General features: G+C 36.6%; 1 protein-coding gene across 1 annotated transcript in view; it reads left to right on the top strand.

The window, feature by feature from the left end:
- Positions 1-19,551, top strand: part of LOC143389518 (phosphatidylinositol 3,4,5-trisphosphate-dependent Rac exchanger 2 protein-like) — a 75,833-nt gene extending 56,282 nt beyond the window's left edge. Inside the window, 5 exon segments of the mRNA XM_077108374.1 lie at positions 1,650-1,811; positions 11,330-11,552; positions 12,094-12,301; positions 19,369-19,529; positions 19,532-19,551. Of these exon segments, the coding sequence (XP_076964489.1) occupies positions 1,650-1,811; positions 11,330-11,552; positions 12,094-12,301; positions 19,369-19,529; positions 19,532-19,551 (774 nt within the window).
- Positions 19,552-23,744: the final 4,193 nt, after the last annotated feature.

The following is a 23,744-nucleotide window of genomic DNA, read 5'->3' as shown; positions in this document are numbered from 1 at the left end:
GAAGTCCTAAAATATAAGAAATTTCAAATTCTGCAAGTGTCAAAATTTCAAGAAGCTTAGAAATCAGGTTATGAATAGATCCTACAAATAGAAATTTATACAAGTCATATTTGGAAAGGACATCACCATATGGTCCTTAGACAAAAACAAGATGAGGGAGGAAGCAAATTTATATCCAAATGGACGAAACACGTGACTCTGAGCTTTCTTTTCATGGTGTTTCTAAAAGTTGAGTCCCTCAGACTCCTTCTGTGACCTCCAGTGTTTGTTTCTGCTTTGCTATCATTCTGAGAGAATTCAGATACTTCAAGAAAAATAAGATATATTTCTCTTACTTTTATTTTTTCATTTTATTTTTCATTTTAAATATGTGTAGTTGAGGCAGTTGCCAGTTAAAATATATATTTTTTAAATTGTAGTGGGAGAAAGTAATGTGGAGATCTAAGTGATCCATTTTAAAAATAAATATTTTACTTTTTTATTTTATAGTCTGGATTACAACTTTAAAAAAACACAACTATTCATCATTATGAGGCTGTTGTGTCATTGTATGTATCTATTGATATATATTTCCTAACCACAGTTCCTTTGCAACTATGTTATACAGCCAATGGAAACCATGCAAGAGTTTGAAACCACATTATTATAGTTAGTAATTCTTATTTTTCATGTATTTCAAGTTTGCAGAATTGTGTGGATTATTCTACATATAATTATGTCTGTACTGCAAAAATCATTTCCATTTTACAGATGAAGAAAGTCAAAAGAATTAAGGCAGTTAGCCTGGAGCATGCTGCCTATGATAAGGCCAACTCTGATTTCTACACTAATGGCAAAATGAAAAATTCATACTAACAGGGAAGTGGATGGAGGTAGGAAGAGGCTGAAAGAAATAAAACATCAACACATTTTTGTGACTTACACAGTATTATAAAAATATTGGTAAGGGTAAGATCAATCCCTGTGATCTCTAACAGTCATAAGACACCATGTAATTCTCAATCCATTGGAAATTCTAGTGACTTAAGGTAAACAACACACACACATAAACACACACACAGCCTTACAATTGATTCAAATATTCAAAAAATTTTGCTAATTGAAAACATTATATGGATGCTTTTACATGATGCTTTTATCACCTAGAGCTTAGACACAGCATAAACATTAGTTTATACTTTACCCTGATTACTGTTTATTTGTTCATCCCTTCTGTAAACATTTGTTAACTGCACTGTCTGTGCTGGGCTCTCTGTAAGAGGACACTATTGCTTTTTCTGGCTTTTTATTTTTTTTGTTCTCCCACCAAATTGAGCGGGAAAAAATGTTCTGGGTTACTCTGACTAAAAATATAGGAAATATGTTCCCACATCAGATGTCTGATCTGTCCAGTAGGGAGTCTTTGAAGTCCACTTACCTCCCCAAGCAGCCTTTTTATACTTAGCAGAAGGTGTAACCTGAGATACCAAACAGACAAATCAAATCACCTCTCTCACAGTGCCTCAAAGAACATGGAAATCCTGGGAGCCACGAAGAGAAGAGCAATACTGGAAAGTCACCTTGGAGCGATAACTTATGAAAATTTTATGTGGCTACTTCTGATGTTTGTTTTTTCCTTATTTTATTTTGTATTGTGTGTTTATTACTAGATTCTTGAAGCCCTGGGTAAAAGTGAAGATCATTTTGTGCAAAACTGTGCCAACCTAAATTCTCTAAATGAAGTGATTCTTTCTGACCTTCAGAGTAAACTCAGTGCGATGTGCAGTGAAATAATTGAGCACATTTGTCAGAGAATTTCCAATTATAAAAAGGTAAAGATTCTATAAATCTCATATGTAATTAATGCTGAAATTATTATTGAAGTGCCAAATTTAAATCAATCCTTGATATTCTTTTTATACATATATTATGTGTAATTTATTGTAATACTGATAACATCTATACAACTGTCCTAGTCTATTGTTTTCTGTTACTATAGCAAAACACCTGAGGCTAGCTTGTTTTCAAAGAATAGAAGTTTATTTTCATAGTTCTGGAGCTTAGGAAGCCCAGTATCAAGGTGCTGGCATCTGGTGGGAGCCTTCTCTCTGCATCATAATGTGTTGGAGGGCATCACATGATGAGATAGCCAGCACACTAGTTTGGGTCTGTCTTCCTCTTATAAAGCCACTAATGCCATCATCATGACAACTCCCCATGACTTCATCTAATCTTAATTCCCCAAAGTGTACCTCCCAATGCAATCTACACATGAATTTGGGGTTTAAGTTTTCAGCACACGAATTTTGTGGGTCCAGCCATACTCAAAACATAGCAATAGTATATTGGAGTATTTTAAAAATGTCTTTACATCCATTACCTTATTTGATCTTTGCCAGCCTATGAGCTATATTATTATCCCACATTTTCAAAAAGATAATATTAGCTGAGGTCTCATGAATTAAATAATTTACTTGTAAAAGATAGAGCTGGGTTTTTAAATGCAGATCCTTTAATTCTGATATCAAAATTTTAAATTACGCTATGGCCGTTCTTTCCTTTTTCTTCCAACAAAGTAAACAAAAGGCCTCAATCAAAGTATGTGGCAAATGGGCTGCTTTAAATTGATTGATTGGTTTATTTACTTTTCATACATTCTAGGGCACCTTCTGTGTGCCAGGTACTTCTTGTCATGAGGAATGTAACCTGGGATGGGACAGACAAGATCGCTCCTCTCATGGTGCTCACATTTGAGTGTGGAAACAGCGAAGAATTAAATAAACCCTTGCAAAGGGGGTACTCAAACACTGAGAAAGCTTATAAGGAAATCAAAATAGGGAGGTATAGTGGGTAATGTCAGGGTGGTACCTAGTTAGGGACATCCTCCTTGTGAAACCCTGGGTGTGCATGACAAGTAGAACACTCCATTTGCATTGGAGAAGGGAATATTTGAGTGTAAGGATCAGAGGGGACAGAGGCCAGAAAGCAGAAAGAAGGCCAGGGGGCGGTGGGGAGGTGGAGGTGAGGGGTTGGGGGGAGTGGCCAGTTCTTCAGTTAGAAAGAGTTGTAGAAGTGTTGTGCCTTTTGGAACTTTGGAAGGAATTTGTGTTTCATTCTTATATTGATGAAGACTAATGGGAAGGCTTTAAGCAGGGGGATGATTTTATCTACTTGAGGGTTTTAAGTAATCATGCTTTTATAGGGATGGATTGCAAGGGTAGGAATAGAGAAATTGAGAACAGTTGGAAGCAATTACAATAGTTCATTTAGCAATGATGACAGCAATGAGAGTGGAGGAGACAGAAAATTAGATGGATTTGGGGATATATTTTGGAAATAGAATATGCTATAATAGTTTTTAAATTTTGTGTGTATTTATATCATAGAAGACTAATTAAATTTCCCCCTCAAAATGATGTAATTGCTTAAAATTTCGGATGTCTACATTTAAGATTATTACTTATCTAGATATATATGAATATTATGTAACCATACATGAATTTTATATTGTTTATATTGTAAGTGAAAATAAGTCCATGTGTTTATATATGGATGAGAATGTGCATGAATGAATACCCAAAGGACTGTCATTGTTGACTGCATTGGGTAGAATGAGACAAGGGGTAGAGGGCCATTATTTTTTGTTTAAGAACTTTCTGTGATGTTTGGGTTGTTGAACATACATTACTGTCACAATTTTCTAAAAGTCCAGTCACATGAGTAAGTGATATCGAGATTGCAACCTGCCTGCGACACCCATTAACTCTCTTTCCATGACTACTGAACTTGGTTCATCTGAGTTGGGAAGGAGTCCACAAATGGGTCATGTTGGAAGTTGTAGGGAAGAAGATCCTCCTTTTACTTCTCCATTTATGTGTAGTCTGTGATAGTACTTTGAAGTAAAATTCAAAGGCTCTTAGCAAATGCAAACTAGTTTTATTCTCATTTTGATCACATTTTGAAAAAGAGAATCATTCTGCTTCAGAGATGGATCTGTAAAAGATGTGATGGGGCTCAGGCAGATTCTGGGTGTCAAACTGGTCCCTTGTGTCTGTGTTATTTTCTTTCTTTTTTTAAATTTTCTTTTTCTCTCCATTCCTTCATATGACAAAGACGCTGGAAGTAGCTTACTGGAACATATACGAAAAAGGTGAGCTGTTAAACACACGCATGCACACACACACTCAAAACTTTGGGAACCACTGTAGATTGGGTGGTAAATTGCTTCATCTGCTTCACAGAGGACCAAGATAATACAGTATTAACCAAGATGGATGGATGGATGGATTGATTGATTTTTTTTTTCACATAAAAGCCCATCCTGTCAGGAGTACAATGTTACTTGTTAATCTTAGGAATATTCTGCCATGTATGGTTTTGCTCTTCTAGGGATATTACTATCTTCTTCGAGGTCAAAGCTGCTTCACTATCATGTCTATGCTGTGACCCTTCAGAAGGGCAAAGAGGAAGTACAAAGTAAAAAGAGTTTGCTTTTGCTGCCTGACCCAGAAATTATCCACATCATTTCTGTTTAACCCTTATTTGTTATTTTTTTAAAGAGAGACTGGGACGTATTTTCTCAGACTTTCACTGGGATCAACTAAAATCTGGGGAGTCTTATTACAGAAAGGAAGAAGAGGAGAATGGGTATTGGAGAAAAATTATCAATATCTACACCATAGTAAAACTGTATTAGAATAGATGGTACTGGCCACCAGGGGAAAGGTCATAAGGTCCCAAGATTCTATTTAGGTTCTAAAATTAAATACTATATTTGGCCTTCTACTTCCTGTATTCAAAATGTAAAGACAAACAGCCTGTTGTATTTTTGCAGCATCCCTGTGAAATAGACATTTTGTATAAGAGAAGCATAGCTTTTCTTGGGCTAAAATAAATCTCTCACACAGATATTTATGGTGCTGCCCATAAGCATACCATCGTGAAAGAAAGAAGGGCTTCAATAAAAAAAACATCTGTTTTACATTACAAATATTTTTTTAAAGAGAGAGTGAGAGAGGAGAGAGAGAGAGAGAGAGAGAGAGAGAGAGAATTTTTTTATATTTATTTTTTAGTTATCAGTGGACACAACATCTTTGTTTGTACGTGGTGCTGAGAATCGAACCCGGGCCGCATGCATGCCAGGCGAGCGCGCTACCACTTGAGCCACATCCCCAGCCCCCCCATTGCAGACATTTTTAAAGCTCTCTTTAATGAAAGCTGATGGCGTAGATGAAAAACCCAGTCTATTCAAAGCAAATCTGTTGTGGGATGGGGCAGGAGGAATAGGAAAATATTAACTAATATGCACTTTTTCATTCTTTCTCTCTTTTTTGGTAGGAAGTGCTGGGGATTGAACCCAAGGCCTTATGCATGTAAGGCAAACACTCTACCAACTGAGCTATATCACCAGCCCCTAATGTGTACTTATCATGTCAAGAGTAGGGGCACATGCACAGTTGTTCCAGGATGCCTGCCCTTCCATACTTACAGTCTAATCAAAAGGAAAAGCCAAAGGGACATGAGGAATACAAGTGCCCACTTAACCTGCTAGGAATACCCCTGAATGGCTGAAGTTGCTAGCCCCATATAACCTAGTTTACATGGTGCTTCCTAGAGTTATGAGCTCACAATAGTGTGTGTGTGCATGTATGTGCATGTGTGTGTGCATACACACATACATGTGCATGTGTCCTGTGTTTTCCCTTTCTCCCTTTCTTTCACAGTTCTGGGGTGGAACCCAGGACCTTGAGCATGCCAGGCCTATGCTGCTCTGAGCTAGGATCTTGCTAGGTTGCCCAGACTGGCATTGAATTTGCAATCCTTTTGCCTGAGCCTCCCAAGTAACTGGGGTTTTTGTCAGGCTACAACCAGCTATCTAGCATTGCATGAGGTGTTTTCTAGTTTTCTTATATTGTAGAATTTACCAAAACAGTGAAATGAGGTACACATTTCTCATTTCATGGAATGGAGTGCCCGAAGTTCAGGATGGTAAAGTAACTTGCCCGAGCACTCAATTGACAATAGCAATGGGATTTGAAACGTGCTCCCTTTTATACTAACACAGGTCGTTGTTCGTTTACCTGACTTTGTGTTACACAGTTCAGTGTGGTTCTGACTGGAAAAGCAATAGGATTTCAGTAAAGAAAAAGTCATTGTGGATTGAATAGTCGCCAAATAGTAGGTCCTGTAAGTTGGGTTGATTTGTCAGAGTGAAGGGAAAGATGGCATAAAGAGTGACCTAAGTTCAGGCAGAGATACAGAAATGAGACTGCTCTTATAGATAAAGAATCAGCATAGTCCCTGAACTAGAAATGAAGATCTGAGTGTGGATGTAATTAAAAAAAAACCTGACAACATTAGACTTTTCCAGTGATATTTTGGAATAGCATAATAATCAGACTTGTTTGTAAGAAAATCACTTTCTCAATTGCATAAGGTATTGGTGGGAGAAGAGCCACAGCAGGGAGTTTGGTAAGTGGTCTTTACCTGTGGAAGTGCAAGTTGATGGTGGTGTGGACCCTGTAGCAGTATTGGAAATCGAGAGGATCATTCCAGGATACCTGTAGGGGGTTAAAAATGGGCAGACCTGCTGACATCGTTATAGCAGATGAAGACACTGTCATTTCTTGGTTTATTGTAACAAACTGAGGTGTGCATGTACAGAAAATGAGAAGCATGTACATTAGGGTTTCACCCAAATGTTGGAGATTCTCAAAATCATCATCTTAGTGAGTGAGAAATACGTTCTATTTAATTGTTCGTAACTAGCATCCTGTAAGCTTTTAAGTTAGAAATGGACAGGCGAATGATTTCATTTATGGGAAATGATTTTATTTTATTTTTTGTGCCAAGGAACACTCTACCACCAAGCTACACCCCTAGAGCCACAGGAAGTGATTTTAGATAACAAAAAATAATATCATTGCATTATACAGAGCCCTTTTCTGCACTTTATCATTCTCTGAGTCTCAGAACATCTGTGTGTACTGACATACCATACTGCTTCTTCCTCAAGAAGGTGACATTTGCCTCCAGTCACATAACTGGCAAGTAGCAGACCTATGGAATGCTGCCTCACTTATTTTCATGTTCCATTTAGAAATAAAAAGAAAAATCTGGTCAGAAACATCAGGACAAAAGTGCTTTAAAAGTTAATCTTACCATCTTCTTACTTGGCCTTAAATATTCTTAAAATAATTGGTCATCTTTTCGCTAGAGAAGCCAGGTTAGCGAGAAGATATTTCAAGGATCTTTTCACTTTCAGTGAAATGAAGATACTTAAGACTCCTAATAGGTTATATGAGGTTAGCTTCAGTTATATATCAAATGCATGTCAACCAAAAACACGTGTGAATATAGACTTTAAATTTTTTTCACATATTTATTTAAAAACTGTATTAGCAACATATTTTTCTTCCATATGAAAGTTTCAACACTCCTCTTTTTGTGAAAGAAGATGTATCCATAGAAACTAAAATCTTAATGAGCCAGGCTTTATTTTATTTTGACTGTAGAAGTTTTAGGTTTTAAAAATAGTAACCAGCTGATTTCTTTCATTTCTATAGCCAGGATATAATAATAGATTTCCTGTTCTCAGACATCTTATGATAAGGTTGGCCCATATTGAAGGTTGTACTGAATCTTGAGCAGACATTCATTCTCTGTGGAACAGGGTGTGTAGACAGTTCAGATGTAAATCTATTCCCTGTTTTGAGAAACATTTGCCTTGTAAATTGTCTGGGAAACTCTTCTAAATTTTAGAGTCATTCTTTTACTTAATACCAATTCCATAAATGGACTTTTCCCTGCTATTGGGGTTACTTCCTGGATATGCATTCAGAAGATAGTTTCTGTTTGTACAAAAATAGTATAAGTAGGAATTAGAAGTCTTACTTTGAACATTCCAGGTACTTTTACTTATCTAATGCTAACTCAGACTCCTCAAACTGCTAGATGGATTTGGAAACTTGCATGCAAAATTCTTCCCCGTGTCCCCTTACAAGACAGTCTAATACAGAACTTTTGTATCTCCGTGCCCAACAAATTTTATACTTCATTGAAATGGGAGACTAAATGGGAACCTCTCTGCATAGTAATAGCTTACTTGCTTTGTATTATTTCTGACTTAGCCAAATGACTATCATTAAGTTTAAATATGTGGCCATCGTCAATAATTCATGAGTTAGCTACCAATGTATTCAAAACTTGAATTTCCTGCTGTAAAAACTGTTTCTTCCCATAAATATACAAATGTGCTGTCATAATCACCTTTATTAGAAATAAGTGCTTCCCTTGCCTCTTACACTTCTCTCTACCTCCTGTTCCAATTCTTTGATCTTCCTGAAAAGAGCTTTCTATAGCCCTGTCTGTACCTGTTGTCTCACCTGCTCTTTCTCCTTAGCATGCTCCAGGTGGATGCTGGAACCCACCACATGACTGAAATGGCTTTATTTTGCAACAGCCTGTTAATGTCCTGATTGAATTCCTTGTCTTAGTTGTCCTGATGCAGTTGACTTCGAGCTTCTAATTAGCATTCTCTGTGACACCCTGGGGGCCTGACTTCTGTCCTTTCTTCTTGTTGGTGGCTCATTCAAAGTGTTCTATGCTGATTTTCCTCCTGACCTCTTGATTGACCATGCCTCAGTAGATCTCAGTCCCCGTGACTTCTCCATCTGACCTCCATGGATCTCACAGACTTTGTGTGTTTGACATCAGCCCCTGATCCCAGCCCTCTGCACACCCATCCTTCTGTTGATTTATCTTCTTCACCCCCTTTCTCTCAATTCTGTTTTGGCTCTATCTTCAGAATACGCAGGCTTTCCTTACTGCCTCTATCACTGATGGCCCCTTGGTGAGCCACTGCCATCTCTCTCCTGTAGGTGGTCCTTCTTCTGCCCCCTGTGCTCAGCCAGTTTTTTCCTCAAGGGTTTTGCATTTCCATCCTGATAAGAGCCACATTATTACGTGTCTTTCCTCTTGCCGAATGCAAATTTTCAGAAGTCAAGAATCTTTGTTTTATTCATTGATGTTCCCCCCCACATGCCTAGGACAGTGCCTGGTACACAGAGACCACATGTGATCTCTAATGGTCCCTCCATATTCGGGGTTCTACAACCACAGATTGAACCAACCACAGGTCAAAAATATTCAAAAAACATTAAAAATACTACAAATATGCTGAGAGCCATTGCCAAGTAGGAATGACGCATGGCAATTTCTTTGTCAGCCTACCCAATGTTGCTTAGAGGAAGGAATCTCCATATTGGACCCAGGTCATTTGCAGTGACATTGCATGTAAGGTGACCTTGCTCAAAGACCAGGGCGGATCCAGGTTTCGGGTGTATCCTCCTGGGATTAGGGAGTATCCCACTCCTTGGGTTTAGGGCGGTTCCAGGTTTAAGGTGTACCCTGTTGGAAATAGGGTGTATCCTGCTGCCTCAGGCTCACCGCTCCTTGAGTTCCCATTGAGTTCTCATGGGATTCAGAGAGTATTTGGAATTCAGAGCCTGGTGGAGTGTGTGGATTTTGCCCAGAACATGGATTTTTCCAGAACGTGTTTGTAGAGTGCCGGTGTGAGTTTGGGAATAAAGAATTGCTGTTTGAATCTAAAAGGCTGTGAGTCACTCGTGATTTTGTGCCCAGCCAGACTGTGGCACAAATAATTATGCTGTATAACAACTATCTACATAGAATTTACATTGTATTAAGTATTATTAGTCATCTAGAAATGATATAGGAGAAGGTGCAATAGGTTATACAAAGTACTATGTCTTTTGATAAAAGGAATTTGAGTATCTGTGGTTTTTGATGTCCCTGGAAAATCCTGGAACAGATCCCCTGTAGATACCAAGGAACAAATGTAATAGTTAAATGAATAATAGTGGCAGTAAGTTCAGGCTATGCTATTCCATAATGGTTCTAATGTGAACATATATTTACGGGATATTATTTTTATACTTATCCGTTAATTTAACCTAGAAAACATAGAGAGTGATCCTTGTAGACTTTGTTTTTATTCTTTTTAATGACAAAATTATTACTCCAGTAGTAAAATAAGTAGGTAGAATCATGGTTATAGTTTTTAAGCAAGAAGGGAACATAGAGATTATATAATTCATATCCCTTATTTTGCTACACATGATGAAAAGACCCTGATTTGTTTGATGTATTATTAACTACCATGACAGCTCTAGGAACACACAGGAAGCTCATGACTTGTAGTCCTCTGCTTCTGAGACTACAGTTCAGTTCAACTCTGTGAGATACCTATCAGTGCCCAAGATGGATATAGTCATTACCTTCTTGGAGTTTACCATCTGCTGCCTGAGCTGGAGATGAGCAATTATTTACAATTATAAAGAGAGTGACAGTGTGCTACAACCTAGCATGTAGCCAGGAAAAGGGAACATAGCTTGGGAGGGACTCAGGGAAGCCCTCTTGATGATTTGCTAGAATCTGAAGATGCATAAGAAAAAGTTTGGCCATAAGAGAAGAAGAAAATTCTAGGTACATTGAACAACCTATAAATAAAGGCTCAGAGTGGGTAGATTGTGTATGAGAGGAACCATGTGAAAAAGCCTGAGGGAACTTAGAGGACAAGGGAGGAGAGTTTGGATAGATAACAATCTGTGTAAGAAATGGATTTCGGGAAGCTTTATAGACCATGGCAAGGAGTAGATAGACTTGAATGGTAGACTGTTGTAAGTTTTCAAACAGTGGAGTAGATACCCTTGGAAGTCATACATCATTTTAGTATCAGTTTATTGTCAATGTCATAAAAGCAGAGTGACCACTGGTCTGCAAGTTGATTTTGACCCCCAAACACAGCAATGTTTAGGAGACATGGGCAGTACAGTTGTCCAGCCATTCTGGTCAACACTACAGTACTTTGCTGTCTTGCCTGGACGTCTGCTTTGAATTGGCTTTCTGATGATACTTTAAATAATCCCATCTTCTTTCACCCTGGACCTGATAGCTATCCTATTTTTTAAATCTTGTCTTGCATCCTCTCTATTGCTTCTCTATTGCACTCTCTCACCTTCTGTCAGCCAGTGGAATACAGTCCTAATAAGTTGTATTGTTCACTGAGGTTCATTTATTTTAGCACATAGCTTGCAGTCAGGAATTTCAAACAAATCCTGCATTTGCTGTCCATATTGCTTTGCTTCATTAAAAATGTTTGGGTTTTGAAAGAGCAGTTTAATTTCCAATAACTTAGAATTTATGTCACTCATTTCAGTTGACATGATTTAACTTTCTTTTGATTTTTGTTTTGGATGACACAGTTGAAATGTTTTGATTTATTACTACTGTGTGTTCAGCTGCTTTTTATTTCTTCTGTAATTTACAGTTCTCTTGGGTGCTGAGGAATCGAGGTTGGCTCACCTTTAAACAAGCCAAATCTAAGATCTCCCCATTGCACAGCAGTAATTTCTGCCCTACCAACTGCCATGACAATGTGATGGAAGTTTTTTATCCCAAAACATCAACCTCTCTGGGGAGTGGCTTTTGTGTTCAGCTGGATAGTAGGAAGCATAATTCTCAGGATAAAGAAAGTAAGTCTTCTGAGCAAGGTATGTTGGCTTTTGAAATTTTATTATACATGAACATTTAGGCAATTACAAGCATTGCTGCATTTTATAATATGCTAGATTGCTGGTATGCAAGCAATCCTGCCCTTTAAAAAAAAGAATTCTCACGTGAATAGTTATATCCATGGATAAGTGTATACAGAGTGAAATTGGAGTTAGGCATTCATTATTATTATTCTGTCAAGAAGGACAGTAGCTCTTGCCTTCCTCATGTCTATGATAAGCATAGCTCATCTTGAGTGTGAAAGCCACTAATCTGAAATGGCTTTATAAATTTGGGGAAAATCCCAGAGGAACTGGTTAGAAATGCATTAGTGCCAATCTGCATCATTTCAGTGAGATGAAGGATTGGACTATTTGTAGCTTTTAATTACTGCTCCCCACAAGATTTAATTCCTCAATTAAATTCAGTGTTGGATTGGGATTTTGTTTTATACCAGCGTGAACCTCTAAAATGTATTGGACTGGATAGTCATATATTTAAGGTAATAAATATTACTGTGGAATGATTTTTATTCCTCAGGGAAACTCAGCCCTATGGTGTACATTCAACACATCATTACGACCATGGCAGCCACTTCAGGACTGTCTCTGGGACAGCAAGATGGCCATGGTCTTTGGTATTTGTTGAAAGAAGAAGACTTAGAAACTCAAGATATCTATCAGAAACTTCTGGGCAAAATCCAGACTGCACTGAGAGAAGTGGAGATGTGTTTTTTTCAAATAGATGAGTAAGTGTTTTATACTATACTTTAAAGTTTGCCTAATAAACAAGCAGTAGAAAGTGGGACTTTTGAAAAATTTATTTGTTCTATAGATTTAGGTAGTGAAGGAAATTTGTGCTGATCATGCAGGTTCTCTTCATTCCAGTATTCCGTGGATAGATAGATATTTTAAGTAGACACTTAATACCAGGGAAGAGAATGACAAAATTCTGTCTTATAGAGGAAAACTAAGTCTCAGTGTGAAAATATGATGTGAATAATATGTTTGAAACTGTAACAGCTGTGTATGAGGATTTTCTTGTTATCTTTTGCAGTTCAAATTCCTGATATTTGATGTATGTACACTGGAGATATTTATGAAAGATGCAAAATATAATAAATGTTTAACATAGTTGTTAAATGAGCAAATATAGAAAATGTACCTCCAGGACCAATACTTCTTTTATTTTCTGTTTCACATACTGGCCTAGAAAACAATAACCCAAATTGCTTGGCCAGGAAGCAGTTAATGAGGAGTTTATTATCTATCTTAATCCTAATTCTTATTAAGAATTTGACAGTTGGTAGCTGGGCAATGTGGCTTATGCCTGTGATCCCAGCAGCTTGGGAGACTAAGGCAGGAGGATTACACTTTGGAGGCCAACCTCGGAAGCAAGCAAGGCTGTAAACAATTTTGCAAGACCCTGTCTCAAAATAAAATAAAAAAAATTAAAAGATCTGGAGATATATAGCTTAGTGATACCGACCCCCACTCTCCAACCTGGGTTTAATCCCTCGTAGCACACTCAGAAAAAAATTGGAGGGTTGGCAGATTGTCTGCACTCTGTGGGACTGTAGGATAATTTGTCATGTTCTTTTCTGTGATTATGCCTCATGTTTAGTCAAGGCAGTCCAATATGGTCAGAATAGCATGGCTTTGGGCATAGGTCAATTCCTTATATATTGAAGTAGATAATAATGAATTTCAAGTTTCTTGTGACAGAGAAATTAACATAGAAAGCAGTCAGCATAGTTCGAATATCATGCCTACTCAGTCATTCAATGGATGGAAATCTTTGAGTACCTCCCAAATTGGCATATTCTGAGAACAGTTAAGTTATAAATGCCATCATCTTGTTTGCATTTTACTCTTTATGAAGTTGTTGATTTAACTTGCTGGCAGATGTGTATATATTTCCTTCACACACTCATATAATTCAATACCTTCATGTATAATTCATTTTAGATAAAGAGTTTAGAAATTATCACATGCATTTGTAGTAATCAGGCATTATACTAATAAAGTGTTAATTGACATGATCTCTTACTTTACATGTCTTTGAAGTTTGGAGATCAAAATAGATACATTATATTTTTAAATTACCTTCGAATTTCTATTCTTTTTTTTTCCTGACATTTTAGGGGTGATTTAAAATTAAAATTCTATTTCTCTATGTCTAATGAACTAGTTTTTAAAAATGATAACATCTCTATGTAGAATTAAACCACCTGAAGTTGCTAAGAAAACTATTTTTAAGGAATTGCATTATATTTTTGAATTTCCTTGAAACCCGGTAACATAAGTTTATAATTTAGGACATCATATTTTGCTTAATCTAATAAACGTGACTTTATTATGTGTTGTGTTCTACTTTAGATACCAGTTTTTTCCCCTTGAGGTATTTAGAAAATATGTAAATGAAGCATTTTTATCAATGAGGCAATAAATAATGGTATTAAATCATTGGTGCCAACTCTAAGGAATTTTATGAGAATATCTGGCCCAATCTCATACTTCTGAATGACCCATTTGTTGGTGGCAGGATTACTGATGTGCCTCAGTTGAAACTGCTTGAGAAACTAAGCCTCTAATGCTCTGACTAGCCTGCAGTGCCTGGCAATCATCAGACTGTCTTTGTTAATTGATTGACTTTTTTTAAGAAGTAGGTACTGTCAATACATTTTCAAGAAAAATGTTTGAGCCAAAGAGGTTCATTTACTTGATCTGAAATGTTTATATTTAAAGCATTAGCTGTTAAAAGGTATTAGGTGTTTTTATTAGCTAGAACTACTTAAAATGATTAATTATTCCTCTCGTTTCCCCCATTCTAAAAGCCTTTACCCAGCTCCGTATGTTTATCAGAAAAGTGACATGACATGAGCCAGTGATCTGTGCAGCTAGACTGGTCTTCTCTGTGCATACCATGTAATTTAATTCTAAATATAAACATGTTATACACAATTCAATCTGCAATATAATCACTTTAAAACAATACAGTGTCCAAGTGCCTGGATTCCCTGTTGCCCTTAGTATTCAGAGATGCTGTATTGCATTCGAGCTTAACAATTTATTTAAAAAGCTAGTTAACAAGCAATTTTCTTGTCATATAGTAATTATTCTTGGTCAGAGTGCAAAAGCAGATCTCATATACTTTTCCAAGTTTTAAAAGAAATTGCCTCTTAAGAAGTTGCTTATTCCTATGAAGGGCTGGTGTTGAGCTTGTCTTTTCATGAAATCTAGACACCCTGCCACTTGAAAACACTTCTGGAAGTAAAATTTTCTTTAATACATAGGCATTTTGCTAAATCTTCCTATTTAACATCAGATCCTAAGATAGAGTTAGAGATGAATTTGCTATCTAGTAACACAAGATAAGGTGATGTGATGAATTTAACCAAGGCTATATGATTGCTCTTTCACTTTGGGACACTAAGTACTTTTGTCCTTGAATGGGCTCTTTCCGGTTAATGACACTTAGATTTAAAATATGTAAAACCAAAAAATAATTTATGAATAGCCCAAAATCTATTTTAAATTAGAGGATTTGTGTGTTCTTCCAGGGAGGAAAAAAACAAAGAACATTGGGGAATAGGAAAGTTAGGAAATTTGGGAACAGATTTCATTTTGCAGATGCCCCAAGAATAAGACATGAGTTTACTGCATTATAGGACAGTTAGTGACCTGGGGGTGGGGGATGGTGACAGATGGAAAGGCTAGTGGAATTATCTTTGGCATTTACTCAAGCCTTTTGTTGAAAAAATGTACAAATAGAAGCATAGATTCATAAAAAGCAGCATTTGTAATAGGTGCTCTGTGCCAGGCAGGGTTATGCTGTTTTATACACTAATTTCATTCTCACAGTTCCTCTCTGCTTTGTATTATGAAACCCTGGGAAGTATCACAGACATTTGAAGCTTAACTTTGTTTCCAAAACTGAATTATGATTTCATTATCCTCAAATCTATTTTGACCCTTCTCTACCTTGGGCTTCCCCTTCTCAGTAGATGATTTCCCTATCTCTTCAGTTCCTCAAGCCAGAACCCAAAAGTTATCTTTGGTTCTTCTTTTACCTTCCTCCAGCTCTTATTCTGCACCAGGTGCTGTCAGTTATACCTCTGAATGCATTCACATCTGTCCCTTTAGATTGAGTTAGCATCCTCTCTCACTAGCACCACCAGAGGAGTTTCCCCTCTGTGTGATTTGCTCTGATACATTCTATATTCAGCAGATGCCAGAGGGACCTGGAAAGGTAAATTGTATAGTTCCCTGCCTATAAAACCATGAAACAACATTATGCTACAGTGAAACTAGGGCTGTTTCTTGGTATTCACAGGAGATAGTTTTGAGTATCCTCTGCAGCTTCCAAAATTCCAGGATGTTCAAATCCCTTATATAAAATTGGTTATTATTGGTATATAACCTGTGCCAAACCTCCTGTATACTTTAAATAATCTCTATAGATTATGTATAATACCTAGACATTATAAATGTTATGTAAATAGTTGATACATTATAGGGGATAATGGCAAGAAAAACTGTACATGTTCAGTACACATAGTTTTTTTCCTGAATATTTTTGATGTGTGGTTGGTTAATCTATGGATGCAGAGTCTATTGATATGAATATGTTATTGGGGCCTGCAATTTTCTACATGATCTTCCCCTGTCTGCCTCTATAAACTCATCTCACTGGGCTGCAGCTTCAGTAGACACTTTCTGTTACCAGAACTCTGACCCACTTCAAGGTGATCTGCCTGGTGGGCACTGCTTCTAAGGTCTCCATGTCTGGCTTCCTGAGTGCTCAAGAGTCAGACTGATGGCAGACCCATTTAGAGGCCCTGCCTGTTCTCTAATTAAAATAGATATCCCTCTGTCCCTGATACTCAGACATCTCTTCTCTAGACATCTCTGTGTAACACTGGCTTTTCACCCCCTTAATCATTCACAACAGAGGTTTCTTTCTCACTCATTCTGAGTCCACCTTGGCCCACAAGGTCTCTGTTCCATATTGTGCTCCTGCAGAATCAAAGGGAAGTGCCCCATCAGATGGAATGTTTCTATCATGGCAGGAAAAGGGAATGAGGCAAACTGTGTACTGGTGTGTGCAGAGGCTTCTACAGACAAGTGATCCCATTCACAACCACTCACATTATTTTGGCTAAAGCAAGTCTCATGGCCAAGCCCAGCCTCACAGGGCTAAGGGAGCACCTCCCAATCATGTGCTCATACTAATGACCCTTGTACTCCCTCTAGAGCACCTAAGGCATATGCAGGGAGAGAAGGTTAAGTTTCATTTGAAAAGCATGTGCAACAGTGGATCTGTCCCACCCCACCTCTGAAATGGAATGACAATAATGTTACTTGCTTCATAAGGTAGTTTTAGGATTAAATGAATTAATACCTGTTAAGTATCATAGTGATGGACATAAAAAGCATAACAAATGTGACTTGTGTGAGGATGAGGATTATATTTTAAAAGCAAGAGTAGATGAAATCCACTGTGCCCAGAATCTTTATTAGTGACATTAGGAGGTGACTGATGTGGAATGAAATGCTGCCTAGAATTTTAATTAATGGACCTTTAGTAAATAGCTTAATATTATATATGAGCAAAAGCAAAGCAAAATATTTTTGCATTCACAAATGAGTACTATAATCTGATGCCTTATTATTGCTTTTCAGAATCTGGAAATTTTATGTGAGAACTTGGTGTTGAGAATAGGTTTTCCTATCATTTATTTTTAAGCTTAAACACTTGTTCCCATAGGGTCAGTGCAAGCATGACTGCAACTGTTTGAAGTGAAAATAATTCTCATTACTTTGAGAAAATATTTAATGCTTAGCTCCATGACTTCTAATTTAAAATATGCATAAGCACAGAGGTCTGTCTTCAAAATGAGAACTCCTGCATATCTTTCCTCTTTGATATTCATAGTTCATGTGTCTGTGTAGTGTGGTGCTTGGGTAATTGGATTTACTCTAATGTTTTAATCTTTGGGGTAGAAGGAGTGAATAAATATACAATCTGTCTTACAAGACATTAAAAGTATATTTCCAAATAGAGAAACTGTTTAAAATAATTCAAAACTTTCAGTTATTGACAATGCTCACAGAGCCTTGAGCTATGTAACAGGGCTCCTTCAACCACCACTGATGTCTAAAACCTATGAAATGCTAAAATAGTATTCAAAGATCATTTCACAGTGACACTGTCCTCAGCTATACTATTTGAAATTTTAGCTCCGTGTTTTCTTTGTTCTTCTCCTTAACATTTGTCCCTCTTTTTTATGCTCTAAAGTTTACTTATTCACTGTTGATCTTCTTCCATGGAATTTTACACTCTGAAGAAGGCAGGGACCTTTGTGTTTTGTACACAGCTGTATCCACACCACTACAAATAACACCTGGTGCAACAAATGTGCTTAATTAGTGAGACCTCTCAACAGGGATTTCACTCCACACACACCTTTGGTTTGATGTTAGAGAATATGTGTAAGAGGTAGAAAGCTACCAAATAATAAAATGAACATTTTCATTATTATGAAAAAATAAATGTCAAGACACATGCTATTGGTTGGAACTCAATGTCATAAGCATGTAGTATGAACTTGTTCTGTCTTGAAAGCCAGCCATGGGATCTTGCTTTAGATGTGGTTCAGTTAATTGAGTGAGTTTTATAGCATTCTGTTGGATAATAAAGCCCAATTACACCTTTGCCTGATTTTGAGTTAGTTCTAATGGAAACATTCCATGGCCAAGCCTCCAGACCTTGGAGTGGTGAATCCAGCAGGTCGCAGTCTTCCCCACGTCTCACACCACTCCATTTTCCATACTGTGCTCTGTATGGTGCTCCAGCCTTGAGCCAAGTGGAAGAGGTCCTAATTTGGGCCGATTTGTGATATTATATTCTGGCCACATTGCAGGTGAGACTAGAGTTGTCCCTATTTCCTCCTGTAGTCACATTGATGCGACTTATAATTACTACAGTCAGACTCCTGCTTGTCTGAGTAGCCAGTGAGAAGCCATTGACAACAGGATATTGTCCCTGTCAAATAGAACAGACCTGGGAGAAACCCCTGGTGGGAATTGGTGGGTAGGTGGGTTTTTACTATTTGAGGGTGAGCCAGTGACGATAATGAAGCACATTTACTATTTGGGTTTACTATTTAGTAAGCACCTTAAATTTTACCAGGTGTTTTCACGTGGTGATGTTAGCAGTAATGGTGAGACAGAGGAGATGGCTATTGTGCACCAGGAATATGTGGTTCTCATTTCCTTCCACAGCTCCACATGGGCTAGTTATTCTAATAACCCTGCTTGTGAAAGTGTCCCTAGCTTGTTCTGATAACAAAGCTGATCAGTGGCAGAACCGGGATCCAAACATAGTTTTCCAGCATAAATTGTATGTGGTTTCTTTATGAATTCTAAGCAGAAAATGTGAGCTCTACTACATGCTTTTTTTTTTTTTTTTATACTGGGATTGAACTCCGATGCATTCAACCACTGAGCCAGATCCCTGGCCCTATTTTATATTTTATTTAGAGACAGGGTCTCGCTGTGTTGCTTAGCGCCTTGCCCCTTGCTGAGGCTGGTTTTGAACTCGTGATCCCAAATCACTGGGATTTCAGGTGTGCAGCACCACAACCCCTCTACTACATGCTTTTTATGCAAGAGGATATGTATTTGATGTGCAACATGGGAGTACTCTAGAAATATTTGTAAGCCTATCATATTAAACAAATAAGGTAGCTATTGGTAGCAGTCAGTATGAAAATATGCATTTATATATATATTTTCAAATATCACTTTTCAGCCTTCTATCTTCAATCATATTTTCTCCAAAATTGGAGTGTAAAACCTTAGAGGGCATAATACCAACAGACAGTGACAATGAGAAGGGAGAAAGAAACAGCAAATGAGTCTGTTTTAATGTAGCAGGAGATGAGCAGGAAGATTCAGGTTATGACCCCATCAGCACAGAGACTCATACAGCTAATTCATTAATTGTCCACCTCATTTCACCTGTGATGACCAGCCCAAGTCAAAGCATATTGGGACAGCATAATCTTTGAAATACTTGCCTTATGTAACCTAAGTAACTTGGAAAGAACATTTTTTCTTTAGCTGTGTGGACCTAATTTGGGAGATTTTTATAGAAATGGATTGTGTTACATGGAGAGAAGGTAAGAAAATTGTGCCTACATTTACTGTTTTATTGTTGTTGTTGTTGTTGTTATTTGTTTTTTGGATATCTGTTTGAGATCATTAGTTTGTTGGGAACTAAATGGGAGTTCTTTTTGTCCTGTTTTCCCCTTAAATTATGTCTTCCAAGATAACTGGAAAAATTCCACTTGCCTAGCACCATAGCCCAACTTTGTGTTTGTTTCTTCTTTTGGATGCTTTTTTAAAAAATTCTAATTTGCTATATAGGATAGAAAATGTCTTATTACAATTCATATTATACATATATATTATACATATATATGTAACATATTATACATATACACATACATATTATACATATACATATACATATAGAGCACAATTTTTCATTTATCTGGATGCACACTTGTATACTTTTTGTATTACTTTGCTAGGGCTGCCCTAAAAAAGTACTTTAATGTGTAAAGTATTTTAATGTGTAGGTTATTTCTTTTGGCAAAATGATCTCAAGGCTTGTCTATTTTACAGCATATGTCAGAATTTTATTTTTTTTTTAAACTCATATTCCATTTTATGTGCACACCATATTTTTCTTATTCATTCTTTCATTGAGGGATAATTAGGTTGTTCCTACTTTTTGACAATTGTGAATAATGATGCTGTGAACTTTGATATACAAATACCTATTTAAGTCTCTGCTTTCAATTCTTTTGTATATATGCCCAGAAGTGGAATTGCTGGATCTTACAGTTCTATGTTTAATTTCTTGAGGAAATGTCATACTGTTTTCCAAAGTGGCTCCACCATTAACACATTTTTTTCAATGTGTTCTTTTAGATATACATGAGGGTAGGGTGTATTTTGACATATTGTACATACATGAAGTAAAACATATTCTAATTAGGACCCATTCTTGTATTTATATATGATGTGGAGTTTCACTGGTTATATATTCATACTGTTATATATTCATATATATATATGAATATTCATACTGTTATATATTCATATATATATATATATATGGATATTCATACTGTCTTTCCTGTTCCCAAACCCTTCTGTTCCCTTCATTCCCATTTTTTTTATCCAATGAACTTCTAATCTTCCTCTCCCTACCTTCCCTTGTTGTGGGTTGATGAATATGTTTTTTAAAAGACATTGAAGTTTAGGGAATTTAAGTATATACTTAACTGAGCAAAAGCATATTTTTCTCTGAATAGATGCCACTATCATAATGCTCCCAGGAATTGTAAATCTGCAGTTCTCATCATCCTTGAGTATTTCTTGTTGATGATCAAAAGAAATTGATTTAATTATATTTATTTTTAGAATAAAATGCATTTATCTATTAGAAATGGAGAAATACTTAAAATGTATTTGTTGTTTTTGAAGAAATTTAGATACAGAATTCTAATATGGGATAAAAAAACTTAATTTTTAAAATGGTATTCATCTAAGAATCCTGCATTTTCTTCTCAAGTTCTGCTTTTAGACTCTGTACCTTGAGTCACAGTGGGCAGCTGTAGAAATAACAACTTTACATGTATGCTTTGATCGACTGACCAGTTGATATACTGGTATCTTTTTTGGTCATGGGAGCCCAATAGCTCGTTGAGTATGGCTGAGTGTACTGAGAACTCTTAGTCAGTGGTATGAGGGCTCTCCGCAAAATTTAACATAATGTCACATAGCCAGAATTTCATGGTTGATGGGATGACCCCATTTCTGATGTTACCTTGTCTCTAACTTCAAAATATCAAATGTATGCCAAATAGGATATCAAAATATCATCATTCTATGATATTTACTTAGGGAGGATTGTTACAGAGCCATTCAAAAGTTATATTGTGCCACATGTGGTGGCTCATACCTGTAATCCCAGCTACTTGGGAGATGGAGGTAGGAGGATCACAGTCTAAGGCCAGCCTGAGTAGGTTTGAGAGCCGTCTTGACAACTTAGTGGAAACCTGTTTCAAAATTAAGAATAAAAAGAGCTGGTGATGAAGCTCAGTGGCCAGGTACCCTGAATTCAATAGCCAGTACCACCCCTACACACACACACACACACACACACACACACACACATACACACACATTGTATCCTAATGCTCTCATCTACTCATAACTTTCTAAATTGAAGAAAGAAATAGTAGGGTATTTAGGGGACTCAGTGGGAGACTGGTTAATTGCAAGGTGTTACTATGACAGTGCCTATCTCCTGCTTAGTCCCTGAGCTAAATTCTCATTTCATAGTATCAGCTGAATGAAGATGTGTTTCCCTGAGTAACACAGCATCCCCTTAAATTCAAATGTTTATTAGTCAAAACATCTTTAGTTCTGTCACCTATGAAAATTGTACTCCTTTCAAAATCTGTGTCTTTTTTTTAAGCAACCTACTTTTTCATTTTTTCTCTATTTGTCCCAATGTCCTATAGTATGGCTCTTACTTTTCCCCTTTTTATCATATATCAGTAACAGTAATGGTTTTCTGGCTAATCTTTCTGTTTCCATCTTTGCTGATTTTTTTTTCCTACACTGGGCTGTAAAATTGATAAAGTACATGTTGTTATCATTTATGAATGAACTAATTGAGACTTAAAAGTAATTTAGCAATTTTCTAAAGCTACAAAGCTAGCATATAACAACCCGGCTTTCTGACTCTTAGTTCAACATATTCTCTGCCTCTGAAATCCTTGTTTTTGCAGTCTTGTAGAAATAACTTGCAGTCTCCTAAAAGTGCTTGCCCTCTGAAGTATTTGGCACATCGATGACCAGTTAATTCTGTTTCTGAATCTACTGTGAACCTGTTTAGAATAGGATGCAAATTAACCTTTTTGGTAATTATGTAAGTTTTAAAATTTACCAATTACAAGTTATCTGCTTGCCAATTGGAAGCAAATGGTAACACATATCTCATTAGACCTAAAGCAATGGGTATGAAGTTTAATACACATTTATCAAACATCTGTGATTTGGCTTGTGTAGGATGGGGTGGAAAGAAGAATGTGTGTGTGTGTGTGTGTGCATGTGTGTGTGTGTGTGTGTGTGTGTGTGTGTGTGTGCGTTTTTTAAGTAATAGTAGCAAAAATTTTTTTTGACTGTTTATTGATATAGACCACAAGAGCTATAGGAGATTAGAGAACTCCATGCAGGCTATCACAGTTAAGGGTGAGTTAAAAGCTGTCAGAATGTAATGTTTCATTGAGTAACACAATTCATAACTGGAAGACATGGTAGGGTGTAAGTTGTGGGGTAGTATTTATATAGGCAAATATAACGTGTTAGTAAATGAGATTTTTATTACCTAATTTTATAAATATAAAATACATTCATGCTAATTTTTACTCACAGTTAAAATGTGATGTTTGTGACTGAAAAGAGAACAATTAACTGAAGTGTTTTTTTTCCCTTTCTCTGCAGAGGTAGTGTAGGATACTCCTGTCTCTTCTTGAATACACAGGTAATATTTAAGTAATATTTTGCATTAAAAATATTTTTAGTTGTAGATGGACACAATACCTTTAATTTATTTTATTTATTTACAGGTCCTGAATATTGAATGTAATGCCTTATGTGTGCCAGGCAAGCACTCTACTACTGAGCTACAACCCCAAGCCTCTGAATTATTTTTCAAAGCAACTGATTCCAGGATCTTATAAGTCTTAAAATAGGAAGGTAATGACTTTCACTAGTTTAAAGACAGTTGAAAATATTATCCCTATCTTCTTTTAAACTTTGGAAAGATTGAAAAAAATGGATACTAACATAGTTTCAATAAAAAACACAAAGTATATGCTTATTTTTGATTACTGGTAATAACATGAAATGTACATCAATATCTAAACAGTGTCATTGAAAAGGAGTAAGGGAACAGGTTTTGATAAAGTTGTGCAATTAGTTGTAGATTAAAAAATATTAGCAATAAGAAATGATACTAAGGACAACTAAGTATTTGATCAAACTCTAAAATACAGGCAATAAGCTGCTAGCCTTATGCAGGCAGGTACTGTGTCTATTTTCATC

Source organism: Callospermophilus lateralis, unplaced genomic scaffold, assembly GCF_048772815.1.
Source record: "Callospermophilus lateralis isolate mCalLat2 unplaced genomic scaffold, mCalLat2.hap1 Scaffold_63, whole genome shotgun sequence".
NCBI classification, from domain to species: domain Eukaryota; kingdom Metazoa; phylum Chordata; class Mammalia; order Rodentia; family Sciuridae; genus Callospermophilus; species Callospermophilus lateralis.
Note: the sequence above shows the minus strand (reverse complement) of the source record. Positions and strands in the feature narration are given on the sequence as shown.